At 35.8% G+C, this 21325-nt stretch overlaps 1 protein-coding gene across 1 annotated transcript in view; it reads right to left on the bottom strand.

The window, feature by feature from the left end:
* The window catches only part of CACNA2D3 (calcium voltage-gated channel auxiliary subunit alpha2delta 3), a 480096-nt gene that overhangs the window by 286642 nt on the left and 172129 nt on the right, over nucleotides 1–21325 (bottom strand). Inside the window, exon 5 of the mRNA XM_075713919.1 lies at nucleotides 13180–13342. Within this exon, the coding sequence (XP_075570034.1) occupies nucleotides 13180–13342 (163 nt within the window). The remainder of the gene's footprint in view (nucleotides 1–13179; nucleotides 13343–21325) is intronic.

Genomic DNA, 21325 nt, shown 5'->3' with positions numbered 1-21325 from the left:
AATTTTGTCTTTGTAGTCCACACTCTTCCCCTACAGCTCAAAGGGTTCACATGCCATTTCTCTCGTTGGCCATTCCAATAGAGCATCCCTCAAAGTAAAACAGGTGAGTTGCAGGAAGTGAGGACAAAATTCAGTTTGAACATACAAACCTGAGACATTTTCTAGAGAGGTAGTCAGTGGGACCCAATGTGAACTTATGCTCATGGAACTTGAGGCACCAGACCTCCCTGCATTCACACTTAAGACCACTTACACATATACCTAGATAAGTGCAGTGCAGGATATATTATATATCAGATACCGATTCCAGTGCTGGAAGTCACAGAGCTGAACTAGCATGACAGCAAGCATGAGCTAATGAGGAGCCTTATAGCAGGATTCATTATCTGCAACTCCACACTCTGCAGCAGCCTTTCAACTCTCCCAGTTGAGCTCCAGTGTGCACTGTGGGTATGCCTTTCTCGATTCCTGTAAGGGTTACCTAGTACCCAGGCCCAAATGAACAGGAATAACAGCATTAAACATCTGCTGCTTCCAACCCTTCACAATGGGAGCTAAAACAGTGGCTCCACAGCTTCTAATCAGTCATCGGAGAAGTTAATACTCATCAGAGACAATAATGCAGAAAAAGGAAAAAGAGACAGAGTAATTTTCTACCATTATAGGCCAATGGTAAATTACTGCCCCTTTCTTGCCCCTGGAAGCAGCACAGAAGTAGGGGAGGCATCATGATTAACAGAGGTGTCTCAGCTCAAAGAGCCTCTTAACATTATACCTGAGACAGTGTGCATTAGCAAACCTTCACTGGCTCGTATTTCTCAAAAAGCAAAGCCCAACCCCAAGTAACTAAGCAGCAGCTGCTGAATAAGGAGTGGTAGAGAATAGGGCTTTTTAGAAGAAAAACTTAACATTACCGTGTAGCCTGTATGTGACATCTAATTGCCATAGTGATGCGGATGTATTAGAAACATACAGATTAGATCCACAGCCAGAGACAGACAGACTGGGATACAAGAAAGATAAAGCACAGTACACATCTTGCGTGGTGATGCCAACATTTCCAAAAGGCTCGCTGTTAAAGACAGAGAATTGAAAAAAAGAAAAAGAAACCTGTGAAGCTAAAGCCTTTTGCAAGAACAAAGCAGCAGCCTGAGTAGACTCTGGGAATCGGATCTGAGGCAGAATTTGAGTAAAACCAGATGGAACAAGTGGAGAAGTCTGTGCATCTTTGTCCAATAGCCAGTAAGAGTTAAAACAAAGAAATATGGGAAGATAGGAAATTCTCTGCAACCTTGACTAAATCAGTTAGACTAAGAAAGTTCCTTTTAAATTAAACAATGACCAAAGTTAGGAAGACAGTGCAAACACTGTCCTAGAGATCTTAAAATGTGAAGACAAACAACTCAGGGGAAGGATTTCAAAATATAAATATAGTGGTCCAGGACAATATGTGGCCATGACTATTTAAATAACAACTCCAGGATGTTGAATTTTCAGAAGCATAGTCCATAAAATCATATACGACAGTGACAGACAAGATTTTATTTCTTAATTTCACACCTTGCAGGAAAAGGGTTTTACGTATCTGCTAGCTGCAGATTATAATCTTTCTGCATCACTTGAGAAATGAATTTTTTTGGTTCTAATATTCTAGAAAATAGGTAATCTCAATTTTGACAGCCGCTTGGAAGGCATTGATAGGAAAGTATGACTGAACGATATTCATAGCTCTTTTTAAGTATCAAATTGAAAAAACCTCACTTAATCAAAAAATGGTTGTGGTTCATCACGTTTCAATATCTTTCAGAAAAGGCTCTATTACATGCAGCATATTTTTTTCCTATGCAAGCAAAACTTTTGATTACAGTCTGCATTTATTGACTTGTAGTGCATAAACTCATCTTTTAACATGCAGTGAAAATCATGCAATGGAAATGCCATTTGACACAGGTGATATTCTTTACCAGATTCTAAATTGTTCAAGCAAAACTTAAAGATAATTTGTGAAGTCTAAGTCTAAGATCTACGTTAGCAATGTTCCCAGCATTCAAGAAGGAAACATGGTAAGCAGAAAAGCACAGACTAGACCTGATGCTTTTATTACTAAAGACACTGAGTTCAGAATTATTCAAAGCTGTATTGCATTCATACTGCTTGTAAATCATTTCTTAAGTATGAGTGATTATGAAGATAGAAAGATAGGAAGGAAGGAAACAACTGCAAGAAAAGAAAGAAAACATCTTGCAATAGGACAAGGGGTAATGGTTTTAAACTAAAAGAGGGTAGATTCGGACTAGATATAAGGAAGCATTTTTTATGATGACAGTGGTGAAACACTGCAACAGGTTGCCCAGAGAAGTGGCAGATGCCCCACCCCTGGAAACATTCAAGATCAGGTTGGACAGGGCTCTGATCAACCTGATCTAGTTGAAGAGATAACGCTGCTCCTTGCAGGGGGGTTGGACTAGATGACCTTAAAAGGCCCCTTCCAACCCAGACTATTCTATGATTCCATGATCTACAACCCAGAAAATAATATCAGAGCACACAAATAATTGATTGCCAAGCTTCCATAGTAATAATAATAATCATAACACAAGGCTTTTAAACAAAGGTTTAAGTCACATAAAATCCATACTTTCAACAGCCAGTAAATGATAGGTGACAAGAGAGACGAAGAGAGGCACAAAAGACAGTACACATGTGCTACAAATAATCATTCTATGTCATGAGCAAAGCTATAAGAGAAAGAGATAAAGCCCATTTCTGCTGAAGAGTATCACAAGCTTGTAAAAAAAGACCAAATCAAATACACTAATTCATGGAAGAATGCTAAATATGGGGTCTCCATGTGGAAAGCAACAGAATTGTGAAAATAACAAGAGCAATAATAAAAACTGAATAGAAATCCATAGGAAAACATAGGATATTTATAGTCATCTTGTCTCTGAAATAAGTGAAATCCAAATATATTTCAAGACTTTTAAGATACTTTTTAATCACTTCTTTTATAAATCTATATTTACTCAGAGTGATCACTGTTACAGGGTCAAAACGGTTGCTAATACTTGATTTAATTTCAAATCCAATGGCATGGAATTAGTCTCAGTTTGGTATTAATTTAAGGAAAAATTAATTTAGACTATTATTAATGAAGACTCCTTTATCTTTTTACATATTATTGAACTTTCAATTGTATTTTACATTCATGAACCATTTTTTAAAAATGCTGATGACACAGCTTGAGACTCTCAGCAGCATATTGTGTGCCTTATGTTTGTTAGTTGAGTTGACATAAACCATATCTCCTGTTGACAGAAATGCTTGAAAATATTCATGGACTACAACATCCATCACAGAAAAACTTTGCAGTTATGGAAAACACTGATAAAATCCCTTCCTGTACTTCAAAAACACCAGAACATCAGCTATACCACAGTATGAGGATGGAAAAAACAGACGGAAGACAGTCAGCTGGACTTCTCTAAGTTAAAATTTGTATTATTGCTTTTATTTTTCAAAGCAGCAGATTAACTCTTGGACTGTATAACACTGATCATCAAAATTTTATTTTCTGTCTTGGTTATTCTGCTCTGTCAGTAAAGACACAGCAACATCTTGCACTAAGGCTACTACTTCATTATCTAAATATACCTGGAGAGATATCTGACAATCTGCGATTCAGTGTCATTTTTTATTTTTCTTTTTTTTTTTTTTTTTAACATATCTCAAACAAAAAGGATTTGGGGAAATTAAATGTTCACTTGCCCACGCCCACACTATTCTCCAGCTTCCTTAAAAAAGATCTTCCCCGTAACATACCCGTATTTCCTATTTTAACACAGAACCGAGCCCAATGATGTAAAAATGTAAAAGTAATTTACTAAGACACCTGCCAATTTATGATAGCAGAGATTTTGTAAGGTAACTAGTCTCTTGGCTGCTGATAAATATTTGCCAAAGACCAGCCAATCTGATAAGAAAAAATCCTTCCTAGTGCCAAAACAACCAGCAGAATGCACATATCAGAGTCTAATGTCAGGGGTAGGAAAGAGGGAACTGTTATTAAGGAGAGATTTTTAAAAGCCAGATATTTTTATTTGATTTAAACCATATTGTTCACCTGTTCCCCCCTCAAATACATTATAGTAGGGAATGAAGACTCAGTCAATTACAAAATTCACAAAAACATGACTGTGACCCCAAAATGTATTTCCAAATCATGTGGCAGTACTATGAAATATAACCTGCTTGATGTAACAGAGGATGGGAAAATTCAGTCTTTTATACTGGTAGACATTATGAAATGTCAGACAAAGTTGTAGGAAAATTCTAAGAGAAATGTATTCAGTTTAAATAATGACAACATTAAAAAGAAATCAGTGTAAGCACTGTGCTAAAAGTTCATGTAACTTCCTTAATTTAAAATGTACTCATATAACAAAAAAGTTGAAACATGGTTCAATAGTGTAAGCCCCATTCTCCATTATAAATGAAAGCTGGAGAGTAACTTTCCAGACCCAACACTTTTGAGGAAATTTTATGATTCTGACATATCATTATTAAAATCAGTAATTGATTCTAACATATTTTCTTCTCCCTGCACAGAGCATACTTCCTCCCTGAAGCAGAGTCCATTGCCTTTTAAACTACGCAGTTATTGATATCAAGTTTCTAAAAAAGGAAAATGCATTTGAATAACTATCTGCACATGCCCAGACACTGGTATTTTAATTCAGCTTGAGCAACAAGTAGGAAAGCAGGAAGGTGCTTCAAAGTGCCTTCCTGAATCACAAAGCCATTTATGGAAGATAGTTATTATTATAGACTTTACTGTATGCAGTCATGTTAATATGTTCCTTTTGTGCATTACCCACTACATCCTGCTTTTCCACATACCAATCAACATTTCACCTTGGGCACTTCAAAGACAGTCATCAGTTCTTTTCCCAGAGTCTAAGAATCTTTCCAAGCTAAGAGTAGACATTTCTCTGTTTAAACTAATTTGAACAGACATAATTGTAAATCAAACTAGGAAGAAAAATGTCCAAAACTGAATCTGCTCAGAGCAAGCTTATTCCTTTGTACCAGCATGGTGCTTCTGCTTGTGTGCACCTAGAATGACTGGCATTTAAGTATTTATGCTATATTCACCCCAGGATTTTACTAGGGGTAAAGCACAAAAAGCCCAAGCTAAAAGATGTAGATGGCAGTTCCATAGAACTTTGAAGCATAGGCTTCAATCTCCCCACACAGAGCACAGTAGTTCAGCAAGCACTAAATTTTAAGACAATGAAAATCAGTGGAACTTAACTGCTTGTGGGAGGTGGCATGCACTTGGTACTCTGCTGAAGAGCACCACATTGCTGAGCCAGGTCTAAAACTCTCCAATAGTCACAGAGTTTAAAGTAATAAACTGTACCTCAGGCTATGCAATGGAATACCTCTGGAAACAAACTATGGGAAAACAAGCAAGCACTAAAATACTGGCGTACAAAAATATCGTGTCTCTCAAGAGCTATGTGTCGTATGCTGTATAAATGGAATGCAGAGCAGAGCTGCAATCTAGCAGTCTCTGGATGGGATGCAAAAGAGAGACATTAACCTTGTGCTGCACCTTAATAAATTAGAATTCTTCTGATCCAGGACTTGACAACTTAGTTGCAGAACCATGGTCACAAAACTGCTTTGCATCCATAATATTTGCATAAAATACTCCAGTGAATCATGCATGTATGTCAACATCCTTTGGGGTAAGAACAGACTACGCAACTCTCCACCATGTAGCACAGATGTGCCTATATGTCTTTTCCTCTGACATTCACTAGTGATGAAAACAAAAATATGTTTACAACAATTAAGAGCATTTAGAATTTGAAAATCTATTGTTTATCTGGTAGTAAGTTTGGAGTCTTTCCTCAATGACTCTTAATAAATACAAAAAACTCAATGGATAAGTAAGTCTTGCAAAGCTCTAGAATGCATTTAATTCCACTGTCAGCTGTGCTAATAGGATGAAGGTTTATCCTCTAGGAAATATTCCTCCATTATAAAACTCAGCAAGTAAAACAAGATTATATATATAGTAAACTAGAAATGACAACAAAGGAAAAATCTCCCATTAGTTTAAATCAACTTATGTAAGCCTACTTCCTTTCTGTTGCCAAGAGAAATTATTTTTCTTCTCTCTCTCTTTTTCTTTTTTTTTTTAAGGCAAAATCAGACATGTTGCTCAAGTTGCATCTGATCTGATCCCAGTAAAGAGATTATCCTCTTTCCCCAGTCTACCTCTATTGGCACATCTACCTCCTCCACCACTTCTCAGAGACTATTGTCCAGAGCTGGTAGATAAATTCATGTCCAGTCACCCCCACCCTAGTTCTGTCAAAATGATCCTATTTTCAAACACTCTGCTAGGAAAAAATGCTGATCTGATTCCTTTTACCAAACCAGTTTCGGGAAGAGCTTACAGAACAGCTTACAACAGCTGGTTTGAATGGGATAATACCCAGCAAGCACAAGTGGCAGAGAGCAATAATTTCTTATCCCCCAATAACCTGCAGATGACATCATACATCCAGTTGTGCCTTGAGACACTTCACAACTTCTTTATAGGTAATTAATCTCAAAAAAAAGGTACAGAAAGGCTTGTCATAATCAAAAGCACAAACGAGATCAAGCAAGAACTAGTCATACAGAAGATGGAGGTATAAGTTCAGGACTGAAAGTAGGAGAAAGTGTTTTTAGGTAAGCAGGAAAAAAATGTAATGAGAAAAGGAATACAATGTGCAGTTGTCACAGTGTTAGTACAGGCCTAAATAGGAACAAGTCAGTGCGAGGATAAAACTATGCAAGTTAACCTAAGTGTTAGCACAAAACTAGGCCTGAATAACCACATTCATTCTTTGTGTCTTCTTGGGAAGACAAAGAAAGGAAATGGAGGTAGCAGATACCCAGCTAGGGATGTAAAACTGACCTCATTCTAAAAAGCATTTTTATTTTTTAAGAAAATTTAGAAAGGTTTTCTTTGTGTATGTAATATTTTAGTCCAAATCTGCTACAGTGAAGATTTTATGAGACATAAGGTTTTTAGAAATAAATAATATTTTTACACTTGAAAAAGCTCTCAGGCACAGAAGTCTCTCTTTAGATCTAAATTTCTTACAGAGAAGAAGTGATTACACTGAGCACATTTACTCTAAACAAAGATTCAGTAAAGACAGTTGGTTTTTGTATCCAGCTGTGATTAGAACCCATTTAACTTTGTTATTCTGTTTCTACTGTAAAAAGCCTGCATCACTTCACTTTTCATTGTATTCATTTGTATCTAGAGGTCTGAGACCTTGTTTACCCATGTAAAAAAATAAATTATTCAAGGCAATCAAATTATAGAGGTATGTACCTAAGAATCTTACTGTCTACCCTTGATTCCCAACCAGAGGCTGTAGATACTGAGCTTCCTAAAATCCAAAATTCTAACCACTTTATTTTTGGTAACAACAAAAGGTAGTTAAACAAAAGACTACACTTTTCAAGAAAACATACAGTGCATCAACTGTCCTTATCAACTGTCCACTACAAATTCTTACACTTTACAGTTATTCTGGACATGTTCAAGTCCCAGAAATGTTCAAGAAATGCTGGAGTAATTCCTCAGAAATGAAAAAGGATGAAAAAGTCTTCCAGATGGGCAGGTGCCTGCTGTGACATACCTAAGTAGCCACCTGTTTGCATTCCTCGGGATGGAAGAAGCAACTACAGTCTATTACTGATTTTGCAACCATAATGTCATTGACTTCAAGGACTCCAACCCTCTAGTTTGCCCCAGTACTTGATAAAAGAGAATTTAGTGCCAGATCAATTAAGTTAGTCAGTTATGCTAGTTAGTGAATTAGTCTCACTCCTTTTAATGACTAAGAACACTAGTAGAATGAGAGAGTAAAATTTGCAAAATACAAACCCCCCACAATTCTGAGGACCTAAGGGAAAAACAGAAAGGTACAATAGAAAGATAGTTTGAAAGGCAAGGAGAAGTGCTTCCATCTAGAAATTTCTGAAGTATTGAAAAGAAGAGAACCTGGGCTTTTCCCCTTTCTACAAACTACAAATGTAAAGTTTACCTTATCATATAAACAGAGACTGACTGCAAAAGCTCAAAAACAGGACTTGTTTTCAGTTGATATTGAGATAATGTATTTATCAACATCCTCTTGAATTTCCTAGAATTCATGCAACACTAACATAAGCAGAGGAGATCCTGGTGTGTGTCACTTCTGGTACTGTACTATGCTATACTTCACTTTTCAACAGGTGCCATATTTTAGAATTGTCTGAGTGTATGTCACCCAGACACATTCACCCTCACCCTGGCTTTGGTTTTCATCTGCTATGCTCTGAAATCCACATTTAGCCAACTATTCATAAGCCTTTTCCAACAACTTGAAAAAATGCTGAGTGTAAACGCAATAGCAGAAAACATGTCATTACTGTCCACAACTATAGGTAAATACGAGGTGACATAGACTTAGAAAAATAAAACTGGAATAGGTTCTTCAGCTCAGATACGGCACGTACTTTGGACAAAGAATGTAGGATTTTGGGAAGTTAACACTACCTACCATTCTCATACTAACAAAAAGTAAAATGCTACTCTGTTTTTCTTTTATATGCTGTCAGCATCTGCAAGACCAGATCTGAGTGTTCTGAAGCCTTCTTTTATCATCTTCTCATGTACATAAATCCATTATAGAATCCTACTTTTTCCCAGTGGCAATCCTACTGCCAGAAACCACGTTCTCCATGGATGGCTGCCAGAAAGCCTAGCCCACATTCCAACTGCCTACTTTTTAATTATATGTCACATTCCTAGGTTCTTCTAAATACACTACTAGCATCACAGAAAGTAATAAAGCAAATATTGAAACTACGTAAACTTTAAATCATTAATCATTTTTCATTATTATTAATCTCTTCCACAATAGCCACTTAAAATATAGCCACTGATATGCAGAAGGGTTTATCTGATATCTTTGGAAGGTATACCTATGGAAGTATATATGCAAGATGTATCTGAGACTGTAGCCTGTCCCAAATCATTTACATTCCAAAATAATAGGGGAGAGATAAAAAATAAGAGATATGAAAACGCACTTTGGTGCTGATATATAACCCATGTAAATAAACTTTTATTAAAAAACAACAGCAGCTGAATTAGACAGTGCCTTATACACACTTGTTCTCATACCTGGACTTCTGCCTTGGTACTGCATTGTCCAAACTGGATTCAGATTGATTCTGTACTTTCCAAAACTAAACTTTCCTTCTAATACGAAAAAGTAACTTTCTTCCTCTCTTCCTTTTTCATCTATGAATATACCTATACGATTAATTCACTTTTCCCTACTTTCTGTCAGAAATCTATACACAGTTGATAATTGCCAATTGCCAAATTTCTGGATGGAAGAAAGAGCTACCACTTGCTAAGACAATTATCACAGAACATCTTACTTAATTATTTATTCATTGTTTAAAAGGATACTGTCTTGCATATCCTGTGGCTATAGGCAATGAATACATTTTGTGCTTAAAGAGGAGAAACAGAATGCACTGACAGATTTAGAATCGTGATGTGTGCTTAAACATTTCAAAAGCAAAACATTATCATAAGCAGTCATTTTCAGGAAAAATGAAGGAGGCCAATTCCATCAGAATGTTCTGCAGTTTAAATGAACCACCAGCCTTGCTGTGAAAGAGCCTAGAGCTGAGAGAGGTCTCTCTGTATTGACAGACAGATAAGCACACTTATCTGTAAAGCACAATCATCCCACTTTTTTTCTGAATCCCTTCAGTATATGAACATTATAGGAATGCCAAAATTGTGTTTTCTGAGCCCCATAGGCTTTATATTCCAAAGATCAGTAACTTTTCTATTTTTAATATTAATTGATATGTGCTGTAAGATATGGAGAAACCGGGGGACAATGGTGTGCAAAAGAGGGGAATGAAAAGTATAAGACCACATCAATAACCAGACCAGCTCTTTATATTTTACAATGATGATCAAGAGTACTGTAAATGCAAAACTGTGATTCTTCATTAAATTCACTAATTTACTTTTCTTTCTGCATTTATAGTAGGTGCATGCAATCTGTACTCAAAGATGGCACTAGAGTTTCACGTATGCTTACAAGTTAGGTTGACAGCCTTTTTTATTGGCTTTCATTTTCCTTTTCAAAATGTTCCATGTTAAATTTTAATATCATAGTTTTTATATTTATGGTATTTCAGCTTTCTTGATTTCATCATAAACATACTGAAATTTGCTTTTGCTTTTTATTTTCAGATTCTAAACTTGATGGTTTCCTTTGAATAGGAATTATTTAGTCCTGTTGTTACCATCAATATTTTTAAGCTTTTCTATGCAGAGGCTGAAAGAGCCAGAAGATACATAAAGAATAGCAATGTATTTATGTCCCATGATTTTTAAGCCAATCTTATTTAGAGCCTAGTTAGGGACTCTGAACATTCACTTTAGCAATTCTACAGCTGGGAGGGATCGCTATGATCATGCAAGCTGACCAGGCCAAAGTTTTTCCCCAAACTCATTCTAGACTATGTATTATTTCAAAAACAAACAAAAAAGAATTTGGTCTTGATTAAGGGCTTGGGGGGACGGTAGGACAACACCCTTCTAATATACCATTACCTAGCTTCATTTAAAAAAAATACACCCCCCCAAAAAAAACCCCCAACAACCAACAAAAAAAAAAAACCCACAAACAACCCTCCATACCTTAACTGAGCCCACATTTGTGCAATTTGCAAAACAATGGAACCCAGTTTCAGCCATTGGATCTTTTTAAACATTTGGCAACCAGATTATGGAGCCTGGTATTAGTAATTAACTAGAGATCAACTAATTAATCCTTTAATCATCTCTTGAATAAACTAAATGGACTGAACTCCTGGAGTCTTTCAGTCTTAGGCACATTTTTCAACCCTTTGATGAGTCCTGTGACTCCCCTCTGAACCCATCACAGATTATTAGTATCTCTACAACTAAAAAACCCATAATGAAGGAACAACCTTAGAATTAGCTTACAAATAAAAAGTTCACTTTTCTATGCTGACTTGAGAGTCCTGTGTTTAAATATTCAATGATCACACTTGTCTGTTTTCAACTGTGAGTTTGGGCTGTGGTTTTGCCTACTAATTCAACAAAATAAAACAACCTGGAAACGAACAACAGGCATTTTCTAGAGAAATGGTGTTATGCAGACACTTGGTTGTAAACCTATCAATATCTGCTGCCTGTACCCTCAGGCTAGGATTTAATTAACTTGTTATCACCCCTCCGCATTACAGAACTGAAGAAATGGGCAACAAAAAAATATAAGTATACTGGCCTCTTCTTGGTAAGAGTAACAATTCCAGACATTGTCAGTCTCCAAGCTGAGACTATCATGTCCATGTGTAAGGAAAATGTCAGCAACAAAACAGATTTCAGCAGTTGGAATACATTTAAATGATAAAAAAATGTTTTTCTGCAGCTGCATAAAGTGATGATTTTGGCTGGTTTGAATTAGACAAAGTGGAAACAGGAATCATCACAGAGCTCTATCTTCCCCATCTCTACAGGCAGTCCCTTTATTAGAGGCCAAAACAAGATGCAACAAGCCCTTTGACTTTGGCCTTTAACTGTAATTAATCAGCATATAAAAATGTATTCTATACATAGCAGTACTGCATATCATGTAACTGAAGGTCCTTTAGTTTTACTGCTCTCACTAACTACCTACTCAAAGTTAGTTTGCTTCTCCAGAAAAATATGGTTGCCTGACCTCTATATCCCTTTCCAACCGTACTGTTTCCCCCCCCCTTTTTTTTTCCTCCTTAGCAATTCTGGAATTAATTAATTTATAGACAGGCTCGGTTAAATAAATATTAGCACTTGCACAAAAAAAAAAAGGTTTGGTAGCTTTAGAAGCTGTAAGCATTTTCCAAATCTTTTGAAAATATCCCATATTAATCATTTCACAACCTTTCAAATACTCTCTCGGAAGATTTGTTATTTTGTAATCCCTAATTTAAGACATTACTGTATGATTTTTGGCTTCTCAAGATTCTCAAGTCTGAATCATAACTTTGAAGAGAAGCTGTCATATCAATTGCTTCTCTTACCAGCCCAACCTATCCAAATTAATTCTCCTTCCATTTGTGATTACACAATATCCTTGCATGAATTACCACAGTTGCTAGCCTGGAATGTATTATGAGGAAAGCATTTAATGTATTTTAAGCTGTCTTTTAGTATAGTTAAAACAAGGAAGAGGAACCAGATAATGAGATTAGGTAGCTCTATACAGACCAATGACAAATATACTGTAGACGTTGTTTGGAAACTTTGGCACTTTCCTCCTTAGTTTTTCTTTTATTACTGGATTGAGAAAAATAAATAGATAGGTGCTGCATAAGCACAGTAAAATTACAAAATTCTGCCGTCTGATCAAAGGGAAGTGGCAAAAGGAAAATGAGCGTGTACCTGAGTTCAGTTTGCATTCCCCATTTTTAGACCTAAGTCCATCACTCCTAATGTCTAATGTAGCTATTTGTTAGTGCTATGTGCTATCCAGCACCTACGACAAATAGTCAGGAGAGTAGAAATTTTAAGGTAGTTTATTCCTCCTAAATACTTATCTGAAAACTCATAGCAGCTATGTATACAGCCATATACAGCTAGACTTATTCCCAGAAGCTTGAGAGCATAAATCTAATAGACTATGCCCCTCTCATCTACCTTGTATCTTTCAAAGACGCTTCTGGCTCTCAGCAAAGACAGAATGTAACTTGTAAATGACAATGTAAGGCCTGTTGAGCTGATTCGGAGATTCTGGAAAATAATTCATAAGAATAAACATATTCTACCATATTCTATTCTATGGCAGAATTCATGCAAGTCTAATATGCAAATCATTGGCCATGTTAAATGGCTAAATTGCCACAAAACAAAAGATATTACAAAACCGTCACACTTCAGGCATTCTTCTGCTGAAATTTCAGTTCAATTGCAAACTGGAAAACACACACAACATATAGTTAATCAACAGCTTCATTTTAAAAGCAAGGAAGTTTCTGTGTTTGGCCAGTGGAAAGATGAAATAAACCAGCTTTTTTTCTTACCCTTATTGTACATATTGGTTGGTACTTGGACATCACTCAGACTGATGTTGACAGGCAAGTTATTGAAGTGGTCATTTGGCACTAGAATGAACTCCTTCCCCAGCTCCAGATAGTTTCCTTCCTCATCTCGTTCATTAATGAGCACAGCATTGAAGTATTCGTACTGCAACAGAAACCCACATTCAGTATTCAGAATTCACAGTCAGCATAAAAAAATGTTTTGAATATTTTAACATATCTATCAATCTATTGATTAGCATTCACATGTATCTCCATCTAGAGTAGAACAACAAGATATTTTTATCATCTCTCAGATTCCTTCTATACTCCTAGTACAGGTACATCTCTGAAACCAGATTTATCAATAGTTCTCAAGAAAACCCCATACTACCTCAGATCTCTGGCTGCCCTGAAAATGATAAAGGCAGCCCAACAAACACCTTCAACATAAACAGTGTATGCACTATTTTTAATACAAAACTCTCTAGATTTAAATAATTCCCTGGATAATTATTTAATTATTATCTCCATTTAGCTTATTTCCATCAGTTCAAGAACTGCTATCAGTGCTGAACTTAGGCCTTGACAAATTAAAAGTGTTTTTACTTCACAGGAGTATTAACTACAGCTGTTGTTGCCTTACCCAGTGAGTACTGACTGACATTTCCTAAAGAAAAATATTTGCATTATGCTGAATTTTACAAATGTACATCATACTAGGTTTTGTAAAATTATGCATACTTTAATATTAACATATAGACTTAGCAGTGACTTATTTTGAACAAGAAATTATTGTCTGCCTGTTACAGATTCCTGAAGAGTATTTGGCCTATTTTGTACAGAACTATAACCAGATAAGCAAAAGCAATTTAGATAAAATTATTGATTTCTTTATGACCTAGTTTAACCAGAAATTCTATCAAACTTTGAAGGCAACAAAGAGTGAAGACTACTTTTTAACATCTTAAATAACCTTAACCCTTGGCAACAGTTTGTGACATGTTTCTTAATTGAAAGAGACCAAAGTTTAGCGTCTTTGAAGAATCTCATTAATTTAAATATGAGTCTCTGCCCTACCTATCCATTTGAGAGTAAATCAATATAAATAATATTTAGACATAAATCTATGCATTCATAGACCATATATATCTACACAACCTTTACAAGGATAAATATATTATACTATTTACAAAGCTAAAACAGACCAGCAAGTACAAAAACTTAAAAGGCTTTTCATAAGCAGTCTTTCTCAGTGTGAGAAATTCTTGTTCTACTAAATGAGAATTAGTTAAAATCTTACAATCTATACACTTCCGTTAAAAGACTTGATAATTTAACCAGTATATTAAATGGGGGCTTACTTGGAAAGCAGCTTTCCATATCCTGCTCTTTTAGCTTTTAGTTTTTCAAAATGGCCAACCTGTAGTTTGGATTTTAGGTGAAAGTAGAATACAAAAGAAGTCACTGTATATTAGCTAGATTTTGAGGACCTTCTGTGTATGACAGAAATATTCAGACAAACTCAGTGTTTCACATTAATCACATATAACAGACTGAGACACATCAGTATTTCAAAATCACTTTAATGGAAATTAATCTGACATAATAAAACATTTGACCTTAAAGTTATTTTACTTTAATTGGCTTATACTGAGATGAGCCAAATAATCTGCTGCATACGTCTCATGAATATATACAGCTATTGAATCCTAAGGTTCTGGAAAAAAAACAAATAGTTTGGTTTTTTTTTTTTTTTCCTCCAGGAGCCACAGGTAAAGAAGAGAGTAAAGAGATAATTTGTCTAAAGTTGTAGTTTCCTTAATTAGTTAATTCCAAAAGTTTTAGAATTATCCAACCCCCCAACAGATGCTACCTTTCTCTATACCATTTGGGGGATTGTCACCGTTACAGATTTGATTCTTCTCATACCTAAACCAAAAGGATGAAGAAACGTGATCATTTCCAAAAAACACTAGTTCTCATTCCATTTGGGAGAAACCTTCTCCATCTCTGCTTATTATCCAGGTTTATCACAGACCATTAACTGCACTGCATGCCTGCCGCCCACATGTGACAGCAGCTTTTTCAGTTTACCCTTTCTGCAAAAGCCAGACAGTTGGCAGAAGACTTGAAAGCCCAACTCATATTTCCCATCTTAGTGAGAAATAGAATATTCCTCCCAACATTAAGCCATGCACTAATGACTGTTGTAAAATGCAATTCTACTCCAATTCCAAGCAAGGAAGAAGTAAGCTGTGTAGCTCTTCCATGATATATTAGATAGTATCTAAGTCTGGAGGAAAGGCTGATATTCCATCCCCTGGGAGTACAGTGATAAATAAAATTATATATTTCATGCTTCTTTCTTGCCAACCACCTCTCTCTTCACACCCCCTGGAGAGCTGAGTTCCAACAGGATGAGTATGACTGTTTCATCTTGTTTCCAAACTGCTAGTTTTCTTGTCCTTAAAGGCATGGTTTTGTTTTCCTCTGTTGAACATGATATCGCCTCCACAACTGCTGGAGCTACAGATAAGCCCTTGTGTTGCTTTTGTGATGCTTCTTGTCTTTAGAAGTCTTACCAGGAGAGAAATGAAAAGGGGGTTGTTTTTTTGTTTTCTTATTAAAGGCCACCATTGAAAGCATTAACAACACCTAACTCCAAATTTTAACACAAAAGTTATATTTAAATATTACACTTTAAACAAAAGGTGAATACATTTGGGGATAAAAGATTGTGTACTAAAATATGTAGCAATACACTGTTCTCCTTCAACTGAACTTAAGTTATGTTCATGGAATAATTTCTATAGTAATTCACATACAGACTTAGTGATTTCAAGTATGCAAATTTACCTTGCCCATGGGTTTTATAATACTTTGGAAATGATAGAAAGAATGGACAAATTTCAAATAAGAATGTCAGCATATACATGGAAATCACCCCTAAAAGAATGTTATTTCCTTCATTCAGTGAGTTATTTCCTTTTCCAAATGAGTTAATTAGTAGACATCCTTCTTCATCATATTCTGTAAGTGGCAAAGCTAGCCAAGTATTAAAATCTGCTATATTCTAAATAAATGAAACCACTCGTTTCACAATTAAGGGTATTTAGGACTGATTGTTTCTTTGTTTGATTTAGTATTCACTGATTTATTGGTCTGAGTCTGTATTTTCTCTTTTCAATTCTACATGTGTATATGCAATAATATGATTTATGTGGGGATTTTTAAAAGCAAATTGTAGCATAAAATAGTCCTTAGAGTATTATAGATAATTAATATTTTCCTTTTTTTTTTTTTTCTGTTTGATTTGGGGGGGATTGGATATGGTTTGTTGTGGGGTTTTTGCAAGTGAGAAGCCTACGAAAATAACATATTTAAGACAGTCCTGCAAGTTCTAAGGATTAAATATCAGGTAATATGTACAGCTCAAAAATACTACTGAGTAAGATCAGCATTTAAGCAGAGCTATTATACAGTGGCTTCTTTTGGGCACTTTCCTTCCAAGGAAATTATGGAGTGTGACAGCTGAAAGGTGATAGAAGGAAAATTAAAAATAAAAATTGGAGAAAAAAATATTAAAGTGAATCCATCTGGCATTCTGACACTGCATTTGAGATAATGCCCAAGGGAAAGAGGATAAAGTCCCGTTTGCTGACAACACAAATACTCTACCTGCTAAGCTCTAAGAGAAAATGACTTCAATTTAATCTTGTCAATGGAGGTCAATCTTTGATGTAACCTTAACTAGGTGAGTTCCGAGTGTGCACAATATAACATGCCAAAAAGTTATTAGTCTAATAAATAACAAAATAATTATCCAGGTTGGGAGCGTAGCCAGGCTTTACTGTGACTTGGCCAACAGGTGAGTTTACACTAACTTTCCATATAGACTTGCATGGTGAACAATGAACTGGAGAAAAAGCATTCAAAGGAAATCACATTCATGTAACCTATTACATGCATCTCAAGATCTAAACACAAACTTTTATACTTTTATGCATTTAAATTTGCTCAAGTAAACACATTGGGATTTTTTGTTTGTGCATTCCTTGACAGCATCTGCATCATTCTGAATGTTTGATCAACCATTTTGAAAGCCTCCCTTGTATCGCAATGAAGAAGACTTAGAGCAAGGCCATAAAAACTGGGGACAAATAGGAAGCTAAGCTTTCAAGTGATACTAATATTCTACCCTTGTGAAGAAAGCCTTCCCAATGCGAGCCAATATAAACTGATCAGTAGTGCTCAAATAAAACAAGCACTGGACCATGCTGCCTCAGCAAGAAGCTGACCATATTTGTAACATCCCAAAGAATCATATTGCTAACAGTCTGCAGAACCCTGGGCTGCTCTAACTTACTGGCATAATCATAGTAGATAGAGTTTTATGTGGTTGTTAGGAGATTGATCACAAAATTTTTTACAGGTTCATTCAGGCTGACTAGCAAAGGCAAGCACCATAAGATAGCCTCAGCCACAATGCAAAAGTGTGTGCTGTATTATCTCTTGGGGTGGCTGCCACAGACATATGTTAACAATGATAAAAATTAATTCATTCAAAAGGTATCATAGAAAAATTGTGAGGAAGTGCAAGGTTTGTGGCATGCAATGAGAACCACAGGGGTAGACTGCAGGGGAGAACTGATCTGCAAGGCAAGAAGGAAATTTTGAAGCTATCTGTTCCAGTCTAGCCACTTATTTTGGCATAATGTCTCAACTAAACAAGCACCTTGATTACAATGGATACTTTGCTGAGACTAGATATGGGTAATTTACACATAATACTGAAAAGTATTGAACATGTCTTGCATAACTGCAGTATTGTACAAACTGTGGTAGATGAGTGACAGTCTCTATTTCCATTTACATTTATCTTGTAAACAGATATCTTGTGATGCTTAAATTATTTATCAAATATTTGTTAAGGATGTAAACAGCATATTTATTTAAATATAAATATTTACTGTTTAATTTAAAAGATACATTCTAATACAAATTGCCTTTGCAACTTAGAGAGTACTTGGCACATAAGAGTAAACATGTATCAGTTGGTTTCATTGTATTTTAAAATGAAGTATTTTGTTTTAACAGTATGAAACAATGCAAGCCACAATTTTAGTTTGATATATTTTGTCTACTGTACAGAAATTATTTTTACCAAGACAGCATAAAATAAGTCCCATTCACAGAGCTATGAGGACTAGGAAGGTGTAAGAACACAACTGGGAATGATTTGCACTAATGGGTCAGCAATATAGCAGTACTAGGGTTACACTGAGAATTTTTAACTATGCAAGAACCATTTTCACAGTGTTTCTGCAACCATACAGCTCATCTAAAGACAAAACTGGATGTCTCTGAAAGACACTAAGTTTATGGCATTTGCATTGAACCTCAAAATGCTAGAGCATCAGAGATAATATGAAAAAGTAACAAATAACATGGAAAATGAAGGGGAAAGCAAAACCTAGCATTAAACAGTACAGACAGCTAGAAATTAGCAATAATTTGAATATCTATGACAGTTTCAGCAAAATAGCTATTACCATCGGTGATTTTTTTTTAAAAAAAAAAAAAAGGAAAAGTTTCCTTTCTCAACACTCTGACAAGTAGGACACATCTCTGAGAGGGCAGAGAAGTTCATGATATGTAAAAAACAAAATGAGAACAGTTATCCACTCTGAAGGAGGATTTCCTACTACAAAACACATTGACAACAGTCTCCACTATGGTATTCACATGTTAACAAAGAGGCAGATGTCTGAATGCATATCAGTTTCTAAGGCTCAAAAAAGTCTCTTCTGACAGTTGTCCAGTAAGGAGAATTTATGTTTTGAAGCATATGATTAAAGCTCTTGTATTCAAGAACTTAGTCTGATGTTTAGCGAGCAAGTAGAAAAGGTCATAAAAGCAAACTGCCTCATTCCATAAAAACTGTTCTGAATTTTAAAAACCTTTTAAATTTGAGAAAACCAGCATCTCTTGTTGTAAGATATGATCTTTATAATTTCTGATTATTCTCTGAAAGTTCTTACTTGCTCCTCTGTAGGAACTTACAATGCTTTTTTCCTCCTTTTTTTCATGTCTCTATTCAACAGCAATGCTCAGAAAACACCTGGGATTTGAAATGTTGTAATCAGTCCCTCTCTAATTATGGAAGTAGTACAGAAATGCTACTTGCATCTCTGCAAAAACAACTGATCTGTTTTCTACACGATCAGGTTAAGATGACCTTTCCCGAGGCTATCCATTCCTTCCCAATATGATTACCCTATTAAAATTGTCTTAAAACAGGATAAGTAATTAATACTTTATTATAGTATAAAATCAATTATACCAGTATGTAAATTGATAACACATCAAGGTCTCAGAGTTCTTATAAGGATTAAGTGATTCGCTGAAAGTGGCAAGTAGTAAGTAATTATGATGGCTATTTTAAATCATCCACTGAAGATAAGAGAGTCACTTTACGTTACAAGTTTCAGATGAAGCCTCCTTTTCTTTTACAGATAAATAACTTCAAAAATATCTATTTTTACATACAAAAGCTCTCAAGATTCTTTTCTTAGTGACAAGGCTGAACAAAAACTCTGGTCACTCTTAAATTCAGTAAACACAACAAGGAAGGAGAAAAGGCTTCTGTAACGGGCTTTCAGTTTGACATTTTGGACATCTGTATGACAAGCCTTACTGGAGATCTAATGTTTTTGCTAGGTCTAGAAATGCAAATGTTTAGTGTGTTCCTTTTCATACACACATGAGTCTCCAGGGAATAGTTTCTGCTAAAAAGCAAAACAAATCCCTACTCCGGTGGCACCGTAATTTCTCCCTTCTCCCAATGGACATATGTTAAAAAGATACCAGTTACATAGATGAGTAAGTTCAGAGCCAGTTATCATGCTCCTACAGAGCTGGAGTAAGCCATGGAGACAATTTACTGAAAATTTCTAGAGCAACTTTAATCAAGGATTTCATGACTTAAGCGAATCATATTGTAACCAGAATACAATAATGGTAGAGTCTATGCGTTTGTGAAGGTTGAGCATTTCAAAACCACATAATTACCACAAATACCAGAAAGCCTGAATCCTAGTCAATGAGCTTACACTCTAATAGTGTGAAAAAATAAAAATGCAAAAATCCCCAACCTGGAAAATCTACCAGTATAGTAGTGTGGCCCTTTGATAAGGCTTATCTTCTCTTGCACATGTTGCTGAGTGAGCATGACAGGAATACTTCTGTGACTTGGGCAGACCCCTCTCAGCTGCACCCAAAATGCACCCTCCTGCACTTCCACTCTGGCTTTAGCACTCTGCTGAGGACACATCTTCCCAACTGCCTCCTGATGGACACAGTAGAGAACTCTACACTTAATGCTTCCAATTCAGAAATATACTAATAGAAGAGGCTCTTTTTTCTTGCTAATAAACATGAGAGGTCTGTTGGGCTTTATTTAAACCACACTTTGGAAGAAGCAGCAATTAGCCTAAAACTTTTCACTCCAAAAGGACAAGCTCTGTGCAAGAGCAAAGAAAACAAGGGAAGGCTAATAAGCACTTCTGAACACTTAAGGATGTTAAAACATTTTTGAACACATTTATATCAAGCTTGCCATTACTTCCATGCTACAGTAGCGGTGATCCTCCTCTTTCAGACTAGGAAAACAGATACAACATTACACAGTAAGCCTTGACTAGATTAATATTATTCTCAGAGCATTAAAAACCCTCACTATGCCTCAATTTATTTTTAGATTAGAAGTAGTATCCCACTAACGTGGGTGTGGCCAAAACACAGATGCAAAACACTTAGAGCAAAACACGTGTCAACAGGTTGTCAGGATGCCTGGGGTGGGAGGGCTATAAAATCTCTACAGCTTTGTTGAGCCGTTAAGATGCACAGACACACACTAGAAAGGCTTTCAGCTACTCTTCTCTTTTAAAGTCTAAAGACAGAAATAGAAATGCAGTTTGATACATAACAGAAACAGCACCTTGATTTTAAAATACCTGCTTTTTTTTTGTTGTTTTTAAACAGTTATTTAAAAAAAAGGGGGGGGGGGATCATTCTTTTTCAGCAACTGCGAAAAGAAGCAAAAACAAGCAGGTGTGATTTTTACGGGATTATCTACTGACTTCTA

This window comes from Pelecanus crispus, chromosome 7, assembly GCF_030463565.1.
Source record: "Pelecanus crispus isolate bPelCri1 chromosome 7, bPelCri1.pri, whole genome shotgun sequence".
NCBI lineage: Eukaryota > Metazoa > Chordata > Aves > Pelecaniformes > Pelecanidae > Pelecanus > Pelecanus crispus.
The sequence above is the reverse complement of the archived record's forward strand: the minus strand, read 5'-3'. Positions and strand labels throughout refer to the sequence as shown.